The 18,420-nt window shown below is 43.0% G+C and overlaps 4 protein-coding genes across 12 annotated transcripts in view; 1 reads left to right on the plus strand and 3 right to left on the minus strand.

Annotated features, from left to right (window-relative positions):
* The window catches only part of pum (pumilio), a 171,340-nt gene extending 166,982 nt beyond the window's left edge, over nt 1-4,358 (minus strand). For 2 of the 4 annotated variants that reach the window (NM_001275474.1, NM_079561.4), the window contains exons 1-2: nt 3,486-3,701; nt 205-1,340 (exon numbers count right to left, since the gene is read on the minus strand). In NM_001275474.1, the coding sequence (NP_001262403.1) occupies nt 205-537 (333 nt within the window). In that variant the 5' untranslated portion in view covers nt 538-1,340; nt 3,486-3,701. Of the gene's footprint in view, nt 1-204; nt 1,341-3,485; nt 3,702-4,290 lie in introns of those variants that run through there. The other 2 variants (NM_169259.3, NM_169258.3) reach the window with 2 other exon arrangements.
* A 400-nt stretch (nt 4,359-4,758) lies between these two features.
* On the minus strand, nt 4,759-7,330 carry D1 (D1 chromosomal protein). 3 transcript variants are annotated; one of them, NM_169261.3, is made up of 4 exons: nt 6,878-6,943; nt 6,722-6,744; nt 6,166-6,584; nt 4,759-5,847 (listed from the first exon to the last, which is right to left on the minus strand). In NM_169261.3, the coding sequence occupies exons 3-4, from the start codon at nt 6,578-6,580 to the stop codon at nt 5,195-5,197; spliced, it is 1,068 nt and encodes a 355-aa protein (NP_731319.1). In that variant the 5' UTR covers nt 6,581-6,584; nt 6,722-6,744; nt 6,878-6,943; the 3' UTR covers nt 4,759-5,194. The 3 variants fall into 3 exon arrangements, with proteins under 3 accessions (NP_731319.1, NP_731320.1, NP_524286.1); NM_169262.2 differs by lacking the exon at nt 6,878-6,943 and adding an exon at nt 7,188-7,330 and having other exon boundaries at nt 6,166-6,744; NM_079562.3 differs by having other exon boundaries at nt 6,166-6,744.
* A 102-nt stretch (nt 7,331-7,432) lies between these two features.
* Vps15 (Vacuolar protein sorting 15) lies at nt 7,433-12,545 on the minus strand. Of its 3 annotated transcripts, NM_141611.2 has the most exons (8): nt 12,332-12,545; nt 12,084-12,270; nt 10,853-11,890; nt 9,778-10,788; nt 9,509-9,722; nt 8,495-9,128; nt 7,823-8,437; nt 7,433-7,758 (listed from the first exon to the last, which is right to left on the minus strand). In NM_141611.2, exons 1-8 carry the CDS (start codon nt 12,427-12,429, stop codon nt 7,527-7,529), a joined length of 4,029 nt encoding a protein of 1,342 aa, NP_649868.1. In that variant the 5' UTR covers nt 12,430-12,545; the 3' UTR covers nt 7,433-7,526. The 3 variants fall into 3 exon arrangements, with proteins under 3 accessions (NP_649868.1, NP_001262405.1, NP_001163565.1); NM_001275476.1 differs by lacking the exons at nt 7,433-7,758; nt 7,823-8,437; nt 8,495-9,128 and adding an exon at nt 9,206-9,376; NM_001170094.2 differs by lacking the exons at nt 7,433-7,758; nt 7,823-8,437; nt 8,495-9,128 and having other exon boundaries at nt 9,206-9,722.
* Nucleotides 12,546-13,324: 779 nt separating this feature from the next.
* CG8420 (uncharacterized protein) lies at nt 13,325-18,107 on the plus strand. Of its 2 annotated transcripts, NM_001275477.1 has the most exons (6): nt 13,325-13,618; nt 13,921-13,997; nt 15,501-15,649; nt 16,596-16,875; nt 17,332-17,655; nt 17,889-18,107. In NM_001275477.1, the coding sequence occupies exons 4-6, from the start codon at nt 16,618-16,620 to the stop codon at nt 17,967-17,969; spliced, it is 663 nt and encodes a 220-aa protein (NP_001262406.1). In that variant the 5' UTR covers nt 13,325-13,618; nt 13,921-13,997; nt 15,501-15,649; nt 16,596-16,617; the 3' UTR covers nt 17,970-18,107. The 2 variants fall into 2 exon arrangements, with proteins under 2 accessions (NP_001262406.1, NP_649869.1); NM_141612.3 differs by lacking the exons at nt 13,325-13,618; nt 13,921-13,997 and adding an exon at nt 14,125-15,111.
* Nucleotides 18,108-18,420: the final 313 nt, after the last annotated feature.

Consider the following 18,420-nt stretch of genomic DNA (forward strand, 5'->3'; position numbering starts at 1 on the left):
ATACTATTTGCATAGAAGTAAAAATACTTATATTCTTTGTATTAATTAATTAACTTGGTAATGATAATTCTAAAATATTTAACTTTTAGGTAGTAAAGATAATATTCCTTTATTGCGATAAAAAAAAAAGTTATTGGAAGAGCCCCTCAACATGTTACTACAATGGCTCTAAAACTGTTTTATTTTGGAGTCTGGAATACTTACATCGATCCCATGGCCGTCGTCGCCGCACGCCCATCGGGTCTGCTGTTGCTTCTGGGCAAAGTGGGCGGCGTACTCGGCGGCGGCGGCCTCGTGCAAGGTCGAGCCTACGGCTCCGACCCCTGGCACACCGCCACCCACTCCGCCCACGCCGACGCCAACCCCACCAGGCGATGGACGCTGCTGGAAGACATAGCCGACGGCGGCGGCTGCGGCGGCACCAGCTGCATCGGCGGCATCCTGAGAGACGCCACCTCGAGATCCTACAATGGCATCCGTGCCAACGCCGACGCCTCCGCGGCCATTGCGATCATCGTTACCACCCAAAAACTTCATGTGTTGCTGGTGTTGCTGCTGCTGCTGTTGTTGCTGCTGCTGTTGGTGTTGCTGGTGTAGCTGTTGAAAGTAGGGCGGTGGTGGACCGTAATGTTGCTGCTGCTGCTGTTGATGTTGCTGATAGAGTTGCTGCTGCTGCTGCTGCTGCTGCTGTTGGTGTTGCTGCTGCGGCGAGGGCGTCGATATGGCAATTGTGGGCGCGGTTAGGAGCTCAATTTTGGAGGCTTTTCCTAGCTATCGCAGCTGACAATTTTGCGCGTATTGCCAACTTGAATTGTATTTTAACTTGCAGCACAAAGAACCACACGCGCGTTTTGCAACACTATTCGCTCGGAAATATTCACAAATGTTACATATAATTTTTTTTTAATTTTCGCTTCAGATTTACACTTGTTTTTTGCTTTTATTTATTTTGTTGTAAAAGAAACCACACTTTTTGCTTAATATATTTAATATTTATTTTACAGGCTTTGCTGAGATTTTTCACACACTTTTTGATCAAAAAAATTGAATTTGCTTCGTTTGGTTTGGTTGTCGTGGTTGGTTTGTTTTTTTTTTTTTTTTTACATAAATTTACACAAAATTATGAATAATATTTTACACAGTTGCACAGCTGTTGTTTTTGGGACTTAACAAAACTGAACTTTATTTATTTAATTACGTATGAGAATTGGTTAAAACTTGAATTTTTACAGATTTCTTGTTGAGAATTGTGGAATTTCCGTTTATTAATGTAGTTTATTAATTATAATTAGGATGAATTTTAATTTACACGACGTTTTAATGATGAAAATATACACAAACTGCAATGAGAAATTAAAGTGTAAACTGTGATTAGTAAACGCAGTAGTTTTTGGAAATAAATTGTTGAGAAATTATCGATTTCGAATCAAATAACTTTTTATATGATGCTAGTTTTTATTCCCAATTCAATACGACACTCGAACCACTGTACTTTTGTGCGATTAAAAACTTTGAGCTGGTCATGGTAAAGAAAAGATTCCGATAACACAGACAGCAGACAGGGCACATAATAATAATCAACAAAATAAAACGCACAAGGCACGCGTAAAAGCAAAACAATTTCTTCTAAAACTGAAAGACGACTAAGGCAAATATTAGCCATGATTTCCCCATTACGAAAACAATAACAAAGTAGATGCCGATAAGTGGTGAATTGCGGGGGGGGGGGGGGAGTGTGTGCGTTGCGTTTACGTTTGAGGAACAGGAGCCCCAAGAACAAGTCGCAGAAGCAGACTATCCATAGAAGAACAACGCAGCGCTGAATCATGCTCGAAAAATACGGAAAATATAATTTGGTTTCTTTGAAGACCGATTGGATTAATACTCTTAATAAATTACGATGCAGGCTAGTTTTATCAGTGACTATCAATACATAACTTTTCAGACTTTATCTATTCGTAAGTGCTTAGCAACCGTAACAAAAAGTTGGCACACGATAACAATGGCGTTTATGTTGCAGTTCCAAAAAGGTTTTAACGAAATTTTATAAATCACCATTAGGACCATTGCATTTCAACATTATGAAAATGATCTTTAGATCTGATTATTCAAATCCTGTTTTACTCTTTTAACATGAAATTCTATAATAGTTTGGGATTATAATAATATCCATTGTACAAAATATGGAATCCAATGAAAACAGAAACAAAATCCCTTTTTAAAATCTGGTTACATTGTAGATCGGCTTGTTTAACATCTAAGAATTTATACATATCTGGAAAACTTGTGAACAGAATTATTGTTATAGCGCCTCCCGCGGAAAGCACACGGAAAGACGTATAGCGGCTTGTTTAACATCTAAGAATTTATACATATCTGGAAAACTTGTGAACAGAATTATTGTTATAGCGCCTCCCGCGGAAAGCACACGGAAAGACGTATAGCGGGGGGTGGTGGGGCGGTCGAAAATGGAAAACATATAAAATTAACATACACACAGAGGAGCAAGAACAACAACAAGAACGATGCCGGCAGACGATGAGCGAATGCGACAGAACGAATGGCGAAGAAAACGAAACGAAGACGAAGGCGAAAGGCGGCCGCAAACATTTGAGGTTACGTTTTCAGCGAAAAGAATGCGAGTGGGTCGGTCTTTTATTTTATTATTTTTTTTTTTGTTTTTGGGTTGTTTACGAGAATTATATCTCCATTTCTCCCTTTCGGTCCTTTCGTGCCTCCCAAGAAGCCCCCCAAAAAAGGAGAGACAAGTGCAGCATGCGAAAAGGAAGAGAGAGAACGCGAATGCTGTGCCCCTGGAAGCTCGCACACACCCACACTTCTAGGGGAGGGGGGTATATATAAAAACAAACATAAAGATAAACCATAAAAGAGATGGCGGACAAAACAAAGGAGGTGCGGCCAATAAGTAATTAGGAATTAAAACCATTTGAATTGTTTAATATTTTAGTTGGTAGTTAGGCGTTCTTATTGGGAAAAGCACATATATACAATTGCAAGGCGTCCCGAGAGAGAGAAAGAGCGAGAGAGCACACACACACACGTAAGAGGGAGCTGAATGGTTTGGCGGGGGGACGCGGGGAGAAGGAAGAAGCAGAGCAGCCAAATGGCCACCGCTCAAAAGGAAGAACACGATGGTATAAGGAAATAATGAAACACACACATTCGCACACATACGCACAATCGGAAAAATTTGTTCACCAACCAAACAAAAAGAAAGGAATCATATAAATTATTCAGGCACACACTTAATTGATTTTTACCTTTTTCGGGCAAAATACGAATTAATTTCGCAAACTATTTATACATGTTTGCATATGTACAAAAAGCGGTCTGGAAATGCACACATACACTCATGCCGCCGAAATGGAAAAGGAAACCCGATGATGACAATGTAAAACGAAACAGGAGTACTTTACGGTTTTTAGCTGTTTTTTTTTGTTCATTTCCTTTTTTGAAACACTTACACATGCACTTAAAAAAGCCTTCTCGTTTGCATTTCCATTGATTTGATGGTGTGTGTGCTTTCGTTAAATACGAAATTTAGATTATTTAAATTACAATTATTTACACAGGATGATGAAGAAGAAATCGGCCAGGAATTTCTTCAACGTCGCCGCCGTCCGTCGCAGAACGATAATAAAAGCGAAATGCAAAGACACACTGGCCAAATACAACTACAACAAAGAGCTAGAGAGAGAGGAGAGAACAAGAACCCCCCAAAATGAGAGCAGTGTTGGCAAACGTGCGAAATCAACAGAGAGAACGAGTGAGCATGCCCACAGAGTGCGAGAGAGAGCAAGAGCGGGGGTGCGAGCGCAAAAGACCGACAATTTATTTTACTTTTATTAACATGCGCGCAAAATATTTATATAAATTGATTACACATTTTCTTGTTCTTTTATCATCACCCCCTTTTTTATATTCACCCTGGCAAATGAATTACGCTGCCCCAGCCAAATTGTTTATATATTATTTATCAATCGATTTTAGGGGCATGCCAAATTTGATCAGACGCCAGTCGCACACAAACACACACTTGAGCACACACATTCACAGACCAACACTCGCGCATACATACACACGCACCAGGGTGTTTGTTTTGTTTTTGTTTGCGGCTTTTTTTTTTATCAATTTGTGATCTTTTTTCGCAGCCGCAAATTTGATTGTGATTTACCGCCGATTGGAAATGTAAACAATGCTGTCGAACTATCAGCATAAGGCTGGCAGTTTTAAAATACTTTTCATATTTTATAGCTGTTGGGTACTCACACCTTAGCTTATTTGAAAAATTTACATATTACAAGCACGCCGTTCTAGGTCTGCTTCTTCTTACGCGCGAACATTTAGTGTGACCGCAGCTCGACCGTTCAAATATACCATTGCGAAGCGCACTGAGAAACACTCTCCAATAGTTCTAAGATACCAAAAATTTAGCATACTACTATATGTAAGTTATAATTTCATTTACTATCCCATTAGAGAAATTAATTGATTTTTATGTTCTATAATGCATTTAACTAGTTGCCCTAGTTTTAATGTTGTTAAAATAGCATTACAACAATTACCGTTTATAACTTCACTTTCTTCAGAGTGACCATATAATGTAAAGTACAGTGAACACTGTATATAAAGAATCAATACAACCATGGATTTACATATTTTTCCATCTGGTTTATATCAATAGATAATATATGTTAAATGATATATATAAAAACTAAATTACACAAAATTTTTTTAGGTATAGTAGGTTTATTTAAACTTGTATACGATTGAAATTTCTGCAATCAAATCAAATTTGTTGTTACAATAAAGTTCAGTTCTACTTCGGAACTTGAAATCTTCCCCAAATATGTTATTTATGTGTTATTTATTTGGTAATTTCAATCCAAGTTGAAATCGTTTTCCGAGCTATGTGTCGTCATTACAGTGCAGTGCAGTTGTAAACGGTTTGTCCGATTTCTCAGCAATAAATCGGAATATATATGTAGACAAAGTGTGTTGTTTTAGGAGGGGAAGGTTCTCTAAAGTCCAAGTAGGTCCTATCCATTTTTGTGTTTTCTTCTCTTACTTGCAGATTTTTTTTCGTTTTTTTTTTTTTGCTTTTACAACATTCTTTTTTTTTTGTGTTGATTTTTGGGGAGGGGTGTGTGGAAATGTTTATAAATTGTATGTTTTAGGCAGCTACCGATTCGGAATCGTTGTAGTTATCCGAAACATAACCGTCGTTGGCATCATTTTCGCCATCGGAGTTCCATTTGAGGCCATCTCCTTTGGTTGGTGTCCCATCCACGGCACGGTCCTCGTCGTTCGACTCCTTCTTGGAGTTGTGTTGGCCCTGATCGGCGGAATCAGCATCATCTGCATCGTCATCAATATTTTTCGCTGGGCGACTACGGGGCTTTGTTGTTTCCTCTTTGGACACCTTGCCAGCGGCAAGAGAGGGACGTCCACGTTTCTTCGGCGCCACTACCGTCTTCTCAGGCGAGCTGTGTTCCTCCTCCCCGGAGTTCTCATCGTCCTGATCGTCGTCATTGTCCTCGTGCTTCTCGACGGGTGCAGCATTGGCCTTTGGACGACCGCGCGGACGACCGGTGGGTACGTAGCCAGTACTGCCACCGCTACCCGACTTGTTCTGTGGTGGACGACCGCGTTTCTTGGGCACTTGTGGCTCCCCATCGCCATTGGACTCGACAGCCCGCTTCTTGGGTCTTCCCAGGCCGCGTCCCGTGCGCGATATGTTCAGGTTGACGGATCCAGCCGACGGTCGGCCCACTGGGCGACGTTCTTCGATGCTGCTGTTGCCGTCGTCGTCCTCATCCTGATCGTCTGTTTTGAAAGAAACAAAGCAATGTTAGTTAATAGGTATAATAATGAAATGAATCCAGGAATATATTTAAAGTAATATTTGTGAAGGTAAATCAATGGTCTATCGACCATTTACATATTTTTGATTTTGATTGATTGCATGGTTGCGGAATGTTGAAATCATGACTCTACCTGTGATCTTCGAAAAAAAATCACCAGGTAGCGTAAAGATAAAAGTGCAAGTTTGGTGGAAGCAAACAGTGCTTAAATTTCCATTAATTGAATTGAGACCATGAAATGTTGGGGATTTACGTACTAACTGCACTACCATAGGCTCACCTTCATTCTCGCTATCGCTGGGCTGGTGCTTCTTGGGCCTGCCGGCCTTGCGCTTCTTGGCGGAACCGGGCGTCTTCACCGAATCCCCGGATCCTGATCCGGCGCCACCACTGCTCTTGGGTCGTCCCCTGCCCTTCGTCGGCGAGGGTGATGAGTTGTTTGCAAGCTCAGCGCCGGAGCCATCGCCATCGCCGTCCTCCTCCCCCTCGTCTTCGGGATCTTCGTCATTTTGGATTTTTGACGCCTTCGGTGGGCGACCCCGCTGTCCACCACCGCCACTGGAGCCCTTGTTCTTGGCGGGACGACCGCGCTTTTTGATGCCTGGCGAGATTGCTGCAACCGCCGCTGTTGAAGATTTACCACCGACGGATGCCTTTGACGGTCGGCCGCGCTTCTTTACCGCAACTTCCTCCATTTCTCTGTACGGGATTCAATTAGCAAGCGAATAAAAAAAATCCTTGTTTCTTCGCGTCCCCTCACACACACACGCGCACAAATGCTCTCTCTCACGAACACACGCTCACTCTTTTCGCTTGGCTCCGCTCTTCTTCTTCACCTTTTTGTTTGCCGAAAATCAAGCTGGAAAAATATACAGAAAAACAATTTTGCATTAGGGCTTGAATGCGCATAAATGCTGCAAAAAATATTCTCAAAAAATTCTTAAAAATTCTAGTTTTTCCAGATCCGAAAGGGAATTACTTGCGTTACTTACTTTGCCTTCTCAATTTGTAATTGTAAAATACGCGCACGCTAGTACAGTTCAAAGTAGTGATGTAAAAAAAAATATGTCGGTGCATCGAGCAGCGATAATTTTTGCGATATTTTTTTCGATTTGATATCGATTAAGCGCTGCATCGATGCGTTCAAAATTGAGGCCGTTTAATTTAAGTTTGCGTAAAACAATTCCCTTTCATTTGGTCATATTGCATTTTAACTATGTATTAACATAAAATGAAACGTAGCTTTTGTGAAAAACTCTTTTTACTTTTGGAAATTGTAAGGTGTAAAAATTGTCTACTTACAGTTTAGGAATATCAAAAGAAACAAATTTATAAAAAACTTGAACTAAAGCAATAACCAAAAATTATTTTTTGAACTTCCTTCTTGCGTGAACAACCAAGTTAAGCTATCCATATGTCCAAAAGTTAAACAAGTTTGAAGTGACTACATGAGACGGCTGGCCTACTATTTTAAAATATGGTATGTTGTGTTCAAATTTTTTTTTTTGCTTGAAGCGCCAAGCTCCAAGTTTTTAAAACAAGAGAGTACAGTTTAGAAGCAACCGTTTATTAAATAGTTACACATATTGCAGTTTATTAGGCTAATCACAGTTGAATAATTAAATACTATTTAGTGGGCGCTCACTTCCACAGCTTGATGACACCGTTTCGCGATGCAGATGCTATGTAGATCTGGCCCTTGTCCTTGCACATCAGCAGATCCGTGATGGCATCGTGGTGACTGGCCGTTGGCATATCCGGCCCCGAGCGGGGATTCTCCTCCGTGGACGATCGCAGCTGCTGCGAGTCGCCCGTGCTGGCCATGGAAATGATTTGCTCCTCGATCACTTGGCTGCCATCGATTAACCGGGCACTGAAGGGTGGAATGAATTGATAATTTTATTATATTATCATTATAATAACAGATCAATAATTACCCATAGTTGAAAGCCACATCTGCCAGGTTGTCATTGGCAGCGGGTACTTTAAGCGATGAGTTCTTTGGGTTGGTGATGTCCCAGTACCGGATCCGCTGATCCGAACTGCCGGTGAGAATAAAGGGTGAACCATCGACCACGCCACTGAGAATGCCGCACGTGGTGGCCGGATCGCTGGGACTAGCGCTCGATAAAGCCGCCACCGGACTTGCCCACAAAACCGTCTGGCGCTGTCCCGTTTCTATATTCCACACGGATACCTCATTGTTTGACTGCGAGGCTGAGATCAGGTATGAAGGCTCTGTGGGATGGCAGGCCACCTTGCGTATCCACGAATCCGCCGGATGCTTGATTTCCGCAATGGGCAGACGGAAGCGTAGATCCCAGCAGATGTGCTTACCGCCGCTGGTACCGGTGGCCAGCCAAGATCCCGTTGGATCCGCACAGATCGTTGTGATCACCCCATGACGGAGTTCATTCTGTAGCCTCCAGGCGCTGTGCTGCATCCTCGTGTCCCAGGCCACAATGCCGCCATATAGCGTGGCGTACACGATGACACTTTGCGTGGCCTGATCGTAGGCGTGCATGTCCACAACAGGACCGTCTTTATGATCACTACGAATGAAATGATTATGTTGTAATAGGGTAATTAAGTAAGTGAAGTCATCTTACTTTTGATTTAGGGCCTGTTGAAGCGTCATTTTGGCGGAATTCCGATCGATTCGCATCATCAGCATGCTGCCATCCTTGCCGCCCACCGCCAGCGATTGTCCACTATCACAGGCCGCCAGTGCATAGATGGGTGTATTGGCCGAATAAACCTGCCTCGATTTGTTTACACCCTGATTGCCATTCAGTTTGCTGCAATCCCACAATCGCACTGTGCCGTCTATGCTGCCGCTGGCGAAGAGTGATCCGTGGGGCCGCAATGAAGCCAGCTTGATCACGGATTCCGAATGCTCGTGCAGGTGAGCCACCAAAGTGCCAGTCATCCGCCAGCCTGGCGGATAGGGTGTCACCAGCTTGTCGTAGCTGCAACGCTGCGAGATGGCCAACACATTGTAGCGACTCTTAATCTTGGCCGTCAGCGATTCGAGATCCTTGCGGCACTCGGAGGAGCGTTCCAGCCAACAGTTTCGTTCCGGCATTGTGTATTCACCCAGCGAAGTGGCCGCACTCACTGTGGCAGTTGGCACTCCAAGGACTACGGCTCCAGAAGCCGGACTTCCGGCCAGTCCGCCAGCTCCCAGCGGTGTGATTGCTGCATCCGAGGCGGGCGAAGCTAGAGTTGGACCCTCGCTGGAGCCTGTAAAGAAATTGGCATTAATTCAAGCAAGTATTAAATGGTTTCCTCGTTGATATCATACGACTTAACAAGAATATAAAGTTTATAAAAGCATAATTTTATTTCAAACACGTAAGAAAAACAAATCGAGTAACAAACAAGGTTATTAAAAAGCATATAAAAAAATGAAATATTGGTTTAATTCGGTTCATGCTCCCAACATTTTATCCTTCAGCGAATAAATTCCCATAATCCGGAACTAAAAATAACTAAGAAATTCAAACAAGCGATTACTTTCAAACTAAAAACCAGGGAAAAAGGAAATTAAGCAATTTAGTGGACTTGTTACTACCCAATTAAGTTAAGTGAGATGAAATCCAGAATATAACTCATTTACTTACGGTTATCGAGGGGCATTTTGCTAGCTTTGTCCGCCAGCGGATATTCATGACAAGCGACTTGCTTGCGACTGACCACGATGCGTCCATTCCCCGAGGCGGTGTCGTCCAGATCCTGCAGGGCCTTGTGCTTCATGGAGATAAGGAACGGGTTCATGGCCAGTAGCTGCATCTCAATTAGATCCGTTAATCCCTCAGAGCTTAAGCGTCTAAAGAGCTGCACGTTAAAGGAACAATTTACAATTTATACAATTTTGATCTAATCCACATACATTACGCAAGGTCTGTCCCATCTCCTCGTACTGCGGCAGAGCTCCCTGCCTCGTCTGACTACGAACACGTGATCGTGCCTCCAGTGCTCTGATAAAATGATGAATGTCTTGGAAGCGCAGAACGCTGTCGAAGATCTGCCGCGGCACAGGCGGATGCACACAGTCCAACAGGATGTGCGGTTTCTCCACCTGGATGAGCGGGGCCTTGAGAAATGCCCCAATCGCCGGCATAATCTTGCACTGCACATCGATGGCGCTGAGATTACGCGCCGTGGTGGCAATCATGCCGCAGATTTCGTGACGAACCCAAAGATTTGGATGGCACAGATAACAGGCTGTCTCTTGGACAATTTCCGTAACGGCTGGCTTCTTAATGTGACCCAGTTCGATAAGAATGGTCACAGCACGAATGGCTTTTGCAATGACGAACTCCTCGCGATCCGTGAAACCTTGCTGCAGAAGTGGCACGAGAATGTCCGACGCCTGCCAGCCCACATAGCCAGCCACTCCGGCGATGTTGTCATAGAATGCTCCTCTCAAGTTCTTGTCCTCATCATTAAGGAACGTCATGATGTGCGAGAGTATCACATCGTTCGCTTTTTCCTTGCCAAAGAAGGCACAGAGATCGCAGATGCCCGACTCCATCAGTGTTTGCTTGACCACCGGTTGGGAATCCGTTAACAGACTGAGTACTGCCTGTCTAACTATGTCATGGAGGGCGTTCAGTTCTGCCTCGTAACGTGGAGTGGGCATATCGTTAGGAGCATTTCGTTGCGTTTCCTCCAAAAAGTAGACAGCGCTCTTGGCCAGTGCAGCTATATTCCGGGCAAAGGCCACGCGAACAATAACTGCACTCGTCTCGCTGGCCAAATCGGTGATGGAGGGCAGAATGTACTCGGGAAACACGTTGGCATCGCTGCGTGGAATGTCCTTTACCATGCCCAAACAGGCGGTCAGAGTTTCGATGGCCTGAACCTGCACCTTGGCTGGCGATTTCTGGGCCAAATGGAGCTAAAAAGATTTGTAGGCATAAGAGAATTATCAATTGCACTCTACAAAAAAATAGAGTACTTACAATGTAGGGCAAAATGCGATCCAGGATGGTCTCGGATGTTGTGTACTTCGACAGCTTTTGCAGAAGTTCCAAGGCTGCAATTTTGGTATTCGACTGCTTCAGTCCTCGTATGCAGGATGTGACTACCGTGATGATCAAAATGAGACCATCATGCTCCGGTGGCAGTCGGGCACACAACGTGGGATCCTTCTTTTCTTCCTTTTCCTCCTCTTCCGGTGTTAAATCCTGGGCCTGTGTCAGCACTTTAATACAGTGCCCAATGTCCTTATGCAGACACTGAATCTTGTCATCCGGCGACATGATCGGTGTTGAGCTGAACATTTGCAAGTACGACTGCAGGAAGGAGTAGAAGTATTCGGGAAACAACTGACCGCGCTCCTGGTCCAAGTAATCCTCGGCGCTCTTTCGGTTCATCGAGTGTATGTCAATCATAGAGGCCAGCAGATTGCGCAACCTTTCGTTTTCGATGCCCGCCAGATGTTTCTCCACCAGATCTCGCTCGCCACGCCTGTAAGCCAGCAGCTGGGAGAGTTCAAAGGGCGCAGTTCCCTCTGTCCAGAGTTCCAGCAAGGCACAGCCTGCCGAAAAGATGTCCATGGCTGGCAACAAAGTGTTACCCGCATAGCTAGGAGCAAGTCGAATTATGGAATCGGTGTGTATGACCGACATATTACCATTGCCACCATCATCATCGGAGGCCAGTGTTTTAACGAATCGTTCGGGTGCAATATAGCAGGTTCGCCTTCTACTCGTATCGAAGAAGTACGTATAATCCGCCGGATTGTCCTCCGGCAAATATGTGGGCTTAAAGGAGGCAAAGTCGGAGAGCAGAATCCAGTTCCAAGACGTAATCAAGATGTTCTCCAGCTTGATGTCCCCGTGGCAGATCTTCTGTTTGTGGCACTGATTCAGGGCACACAAAATTTGGAACGTTATCCACTTTTTCTCCAATACGGTGAGAAATGGTCGTGTGGATACGCGATCATAGAGACTGTGCTTCACATACTCCCGCATTATGTAGGCTGCCTTGTCGATAAGCTAAAAATGATGATTAATTATTGTCGTACGCTTTTAATAGGATTATGTGTTAGAAACATTTCATGGAACACACCAAATATTGAAATTTGATGACTCAATATAGACGAAGCTAGGTGGATTGTGGCTCCATTGCATTGTGCATACCCTTGCACAGTACATATTCATGTGATAAATCTATTTGTAGAATACCAACCTCGACCCGCTGAAAGGGTAAACAATTGACGGCATTGGCCAGCGAGAGTGTCTTCTTGATGCCCTCCAATCGCTCCTTGTGATCCTCCAGTGGCAAAGTGGGATCGTGCTTCACAAACACCTTGACCACTATTTGCCCCTCATCCGTTTTAGCCTTGGCCACCTTGAAGAATCTCGTGCTGCCCATACTGTGCAAAATTCGTGGGTGTCAACAATTTTCTTTTGGCAAATCATCATATTTTCACTTACTTGGAACTGAAGGCGATCTCGGATCCAAACTGGCCGGAAAAATAGTGTTCCACCGCATAAATTTGCGAAGGGGCAATGCCCACCAGTTGATTGCCCATCCTGATTGCTATTGCACTTTGTAGTGCCAGCAATTATAGGTAATTTTGTTAGTTTATTCAACAATAACAAGAAAACGAAGTCTTCGTCTTTTCTGCGCAGCCAAACAGCTGGTGGCGAAAACCAATCGATGTTATCGATAAGTACACTGGCCAACATATTCACTTCTTTTTTTAAGTTTCCTAAACATTTTATCAACATTATTTTATCATTTTTTATATTGGCAATACTTTTTCAAAAATCGCGGATTTAAATATTTCCTAATTGAAATTTTATTTTACACACTTATTTCATTAAGGAACATCGATATACCGCACACCAACTAATAACAATCGATAATATGGTATGAGTTCAAATACATAATTCAATTTAAAAAAGGCCGCGAATTTTGTATGTGACAAGTACTTTAGAGTGGAGTTTATTCCAATAACTTTGAATTTACAAACATAAGAATGAAACTCTATTCGAATTATTTAATATGCTAATAACTAATTTATGGGGAAAGGTCATCTTGCTTCGGAGTTGGAAGAACGTGAAGAAAGTAAAGAAGTGAACAAGATCGATACAGATACACCTCTTTAGTTCGGCATGACGGACCCATTAAACTGATTATAAATTTATGTAACGGGCACACTGCAATCTGTTTGTTGAATAAATTCGAAATGGGCCATGACGAGAGCCAAAATCAACCCACCACCAAGAGTCCAGGTGACAAATGTGCCGAGTATTTCATTGGGTTGCTTAAAGAACTTGAAATGAGAACTTTAATTTAAGGTGCAAACCAATATATACCCTTGTATATAGCGGATATTCAATGTTATTAAATATTTAATATAACTTTTATTTAGATTGAAAATGGGTATAGTGTGCATTGAGAATTCAATCGAAAAGGTTTATAAACGATTTAACATTTACACAAAATTAATTTGTGAAAAAATATGGTTTAAAATGTAGTTTTAATTTAATTAATGTTAATTTTTCAATTTTCCAAGACCAGTTCTTTTTCATTGTAGTATAGTATACCCAAATAAAGAGCCACAAATGTTGTGTTGATACTCGTATTTACATAAAAAGCCCAAACAGGCGGCTTTAACGAAAGCGTTGCCATCAAATCTGACTGCCAATGTCCACCAACCACCATTCCGAGAAGAGAACTTTCAAAGCGGACAATCGTGTGTAAAAAGAAAGTAGGTGGGTAGGTAGGAAACATAAACAAAGTGTGAGCCATAGAACCGGGTACACATAAAAAAAAAGGTTGCAACCATAATTTCTTTATTTGATCTCTACAAAATGATACTACTTTTGATAATAGAGAAAGTGTTATGATTATCTTAATATGTTATTTTGATCTCTCTATATAAACATTTAACTTAACTCTATCCCAACACAATAAGCGGTTCTGATCTTTGCATAACAATTTTTTTTCTCTGTAAAAACCAAAGCTCTTCTGCTCTTTCTTCGCCCTCTCTTTTGTCTCGTTTTTTTTTCTGAAGACGGCGAACCTGACGTGGTGTTCAAAGCGCAGGCGTAAAGAATTCCATTCCGCGAGAGAGAGTCTGTCTGGAAACAGGTGAGAGCGGCGAATAGAGTTGGAGATTTGGATCCGAAGAAAGGGGAGTCCAGAGAGCGCTCACATCGAACATGTTCGATGGCCCCCAAAGAATCGTTGGCTTAAGAAGTGTTACAAACTGGCCCAGAGCCGCAGAAGAAAGAAAGTTTTCGGCTGTGCTGGCTGCTCTACGCTGCGATCTCCGTTCTCCGTTCTCCAATCTTTGTAATATCTGTTTAGATATACATAGTTATAGTATATACATACATATATTTCGTGTGCTCAGTGGAGCGTCTTCCGCGTTTTGTGGCTGCGTCGCTTAATTGGCCCAAAAGTATCTCAAGTGTGTGATTGTGAAAGTTCCTGAAGCAAAATGTACGTGAGACGAGCTCTGCTCTTGGCCTGCCTGCTGTGCCTCCAGCCGCTGGGTCCATCTATGGCCAGCGAGGATGAGTCCAATCCGCTGCTGGACATGGCCTCCATGTTCTTCCAGGAGGCGCTGTCCAACCAGAACGGTGGCAACAATGGAGGAGGCGGTGCTGGTTTGGCGGGTGTGGCCTCGCTAATTGGCACCTTCATGCAAGCGAGTGGCAAATCTGGAGGCGCCGGAGCAGGAGGCGGCGGTGCTGGTGGCGCCATGCAGATCCTCTCGGGCCTGGGCAGTCTTCTGTCCAAGAGTCAGGGCGGTCAGAGCGGTGGCTTCGATCCCTCCATCATTGGCAATGTCCTCGAGATGTTCACCCAGGGCGATGACGAGGAAGCCACTCCACAGCAAAAGCGCAGCAATGGCGGTGGCTCTGAATCTGGCATTGGTCTGGATACCATACTGCAAGTGGCATCCGCCTTCATGAACACCCAGGGCAACGATAAGGCCACACATCATCACCAGCAGAAGCGATCCACCGCCACGGAACCGGAATCCGAGAACGGACTGATGAACCTTCTGCCACTGGTCATGCAGGCGGTTAGCTCCTTTGCCGGTCCCGAGGGTCAGAGCACCCAGGAGAAGCACAAGAGCCACGCCTGGGTGCTGCCCCCATTCCTGGAGCACATTCACGTGCTGTGGGATCACTTCTCCAACTCCGAGCTGGCTGATGCGTTGTACGAGAAGTCCGGAGTTAACAAAATCATGAAGGTGGATGCATAAATCAGACTTAACTATATATTGTTGACGTTTTGATGTTAGAACATTTTATTAGATTTTAGTACGCTTTTTGCATAAAATATAGCACTTTTTAATACAATATTGGAAAATATTCAACATATTAAAGACCTTAGGAACACATTAAGAGTAAACTATTTTGACTACACATGCGTAAACAAAATGTAGAGAAAATCTTTAAAACAAAATAATCTATATATACTCATTTAAATTGATATAGAAACAATTAGCGGAAAAAAAAACAATTTAAAATTTGTTTCCTAGCTAAAATACAAATTCAAATTCTGAAATGTTACGCTACTAAAATAATATGTTAAATACCAATTTGTAATGCTAATTACTCTACTCTTATCCACCTCCAGGGCTTCAAGGGTTCCGATGGCAAGCTGGACTATGATAAGCTCTTCGAGTCGCTGAATAACCAATCCTTCCGTCGCCGCTGGATCAAGTCGGCCACACTCTACCTGGCCGACTGGGCCAGCTACCTGGCCAATCCCGAGGTGTATCTCAGGTGAGTCTCGGCCGGCCAACGTGGCTCGATCTTCAGCGATGGCCAAAGCGTGTTAATTGTGGATCACGTTCTGCTCTGCAACGGTCCCAGTGCATTTAGCACCTGGCTGCCATTCTTGGTCACACTCCAAGACCACCTTCCAGTCCAAATCCGATGCCCATTCCGATTCTAATTCAGAATCAGATTTCGAACAGCTGCTGGCAAAGCCTGTGCTAACCATTTCCCGTTAGCGACAACCCGTTTGGCCATCGAGCATGTTCGATGCGGCTACCTTTTGACCCACTTTTTTCGGTGCTGGTGCTGCTTTTAGAACGTGCCTGCTAATCCAACTGGTCAACAACAGTGGCAAGTACCAAGTCCAGGCACTGATACAGTTACAGTTGATATGCAGAAGATACAGAAGTCAACGGCATCGTTAAAACAAACAAATAAATAAAGCGGGCCAAAACCGGTTGGCGGTTTTAGCCAGGGGAAATTGCCTTGGCAGACCGGGTACACATGTCTGAAAAATCAAGTAATTCTTATCTACAAATCTTCTCAATTCATAATGACCAATCGAAACTGTTATTTAAAATGCAATAGTATAAGTATTAATTATATGTATTCCTTAAGCAAATCTCCAAAACTATGAATACTTTTCACATAGGAAAAACGACTTGGGAATTATAAGAAATCAGCATGCAGCGAGCAGAAAAACATTAATTTAAGCAATTTTTCTTTGTGTACACATTGGATTCAGACATTTTTGCATGATTCTTAAGTAGGTCAGGCTTCTCAGACTTCTTGGTCTTCTTATTTTTTGTTTGTTTTTGTTTTGCGTTGCCCCCAACGTTAGACAACAACAAAAGCGCACAACAACTTCCACTTTCTAGAGACCCTTTCACTCGGCGGTGCTGCGTGATTGAAACTCATCAATTTGCCCGCTTCTCGGCACTTTCTTATACAGGTACTTCCAGACGGCACAGATCATGTTTAACGGCTTGCTGAAGTCTCAAGGTTACCCCAAGCAGACCCACTTCGATCCCTCCCGTCCGGGCGAGACCATCTCGAATCTCTTGGACCATGTGGCCAAGCATCATCTGAACGTTAAGATCGATTCGAGGCAGTACGTCAAGCCAGCCGTGGGCTATGCCAAGGAACTGCTAAAACTTGGCCAGGCACGCGGATTACTTCAGTTCAATGCCACCGAGATCAGCGACAAGCTAACGGATACGCTTAACCTGGAGGTAAGCAGATTCTCTGAACTCTGAACTTAACTGATATGGGAACTGGGCAACGCAGTTGGTAATTGGAGATATATATCTGAGAATAGGAAATAGCTGAGGTGAAAATAATAGCACTAATTAAATAGTAATTCTGTTTAAAGTTATGTACTATATGATCCTTATATGTATGATTACTTTACTGAAGTTGCTGATAGTAGCTAAAGTATAAAGTATAAAGTACTAAAGGAGCTAATAGGAACTGATTACATTACTGAACTATATCATTGAAAACTATAACTAATTTATCCCATATGATTCTTGCAAATGCTTTGACCCATTTCGACGTAAAATGAATTTGTTATAATTGAATAACTTGGCCCAGTTAGATGTACTAAACACTTAGTTTGAAGCAAATCAAATTAATTACGCCACTATTTTCTCCTCCACGCATCCGTCAATGGATCAAATGGCAAACAGGTTATTGAACCGGTGCTGAAAGTCCATCGCGCCTACAGATACATCTCCAAGTCGCCGCAATGCGATCGCTACGTGCTCTGTCAGCTGAATGCAGCGGCTCTCGATCAGCAGGAGAAGCAGAGGCAGCACGACCAATACCAGCAGCACCACCAGCCCAAGCAGAGCCAACTGAATCGCCCGACATCGGCGTCCAGTCTAATTGCCGGAGTTAGTCCGAAAATCGTTAAGATCGGGAGCATGGGTGCGGCAATCTTCATTAGCACGGAAACCGGTACGCCGTTCTGGACCCTCTTCGGTGTGATCAATGCGCCATACAATTGCGAGGTGAGTAATAACGGCCACAGTGATGCACTGAAAAGAAATGGAATACATCTAGCATGAAGATGATGAAATCTCTAAGGGGATATAAAAGATAACTAAAAGTATGCTGCGTTACGTAGAACGTATTCTTTTGGTACTCTTTTTGTACGAGTAAATAATCATATATATTTTTCTCTCTCTGTACTTCCATTTGTCGCCGCTTTCTAACCGATATTTCTGCGATTGCACGCCAACAGGCCAAATATCCAGTCGACTGCAATGGTTTCCACGAGGGCGAGGCCAAGGTGACCACGGAATATATCCACAACGAGTTGTAGTATTCCAGTTGCAAATGGACAAGCGAGATCCGGACAAGAAAAGTAGAAGACGAAGGCTCATTAAGACGATTTAGCTGTAATTGAGATAAAGATTTCGTGTGTATATAGTATTACGGATTGAAATATATATTTAAATTTAAACAGAACCTTTTATTTTAAACTGTGTCATAAGGGTCATGAGATGGTTATCTAACTATTTCTAATCATAGTTGTTGTCTACAGATTTTACGATCTATTTGAAGTCAACGAACCGCAAAAGAAAAGCCATCCAACTACAGTCAAACTTAGCTAAGTGAGATCACTTTAAATAATCAGACCAATAAGACAATTTTCAGGATTTTCACTTTAATGATTTTGAATTTTAGTTATTCAAAAACCTGATCTTAGTTTCAGGCAACTTATTGAAGCCTTAATTCACCTTACAAGAGCTTTTTTTGCTGCACAAACCAGT

Source organism: Drosophila melanogaster, chromosome 3R (assembly GCF_000001215.4).
Source record: "Drosophila melanogaster chromosome 3R".
In the NCBI taxonomy this organism is placed as follows: domain Eukaryota; kingdom Metazoa; phylum Arthropoda; class Insecta; order Diptera; family Drosophilidae; genus Drosophila; species Drosophila melanogaster.

Coding starts and splice junctions, on each gene's coding strand:
- D1 (NM_169262.2), bottom strand. CDS start 6,580: ATGGAGGAAGTTGCGGTAAAGAAGCGCGGCCGACCGTCAAAGGCATCC. Junction 5,848..6,165: donor CAGCGATAGCGAGAATGAAG/GTGAGCCTATGG, acceptor CTTTCAAAACAG/ACGATCAGGATGAGGACGAC.
- Vps15 (NM_141611.2), bottom strand. CDS start 12,429: ATGGGCAATCAACTGGTGGGCATTGCCCCTTCGCAAATTTATGCGGTG. Junction 11,891..12,083: donor TACCCTTTCAGCGGGTCGAG/GTTGGTATTCTA, acceptor CATCATTTTTAG/CTTATCGACAAGGCAGCCTA. Junction 8,438..8,494: donor CAACAGGCCCTAAATCAAAA/GTAAGATGACTT, acceptor TTTCATTCGTAG/TGATCATAAAGACGGTCCTG.
- CG8420 (NM_141612.3), top strand. CDS start 14,350: ATGTACGTGAGACGAGCTCTGCTCTTGGCCTGCCTGCTGTGCCTCCAG. Junction 15,112..15,500: donor GAGTTAACAAAATCATGAAG/GTGGATGCATAA, acceptor ATCCACCTCCAG/GGCTTCAAGGGTTCCGATGG. Junction 16,876..17,331: donor CGGATACGCTTAACCTGGAG/GTAAGCAGATTC, acceptor AATGGCAAACAG/GTTATTGAACCGGTGCTGAA.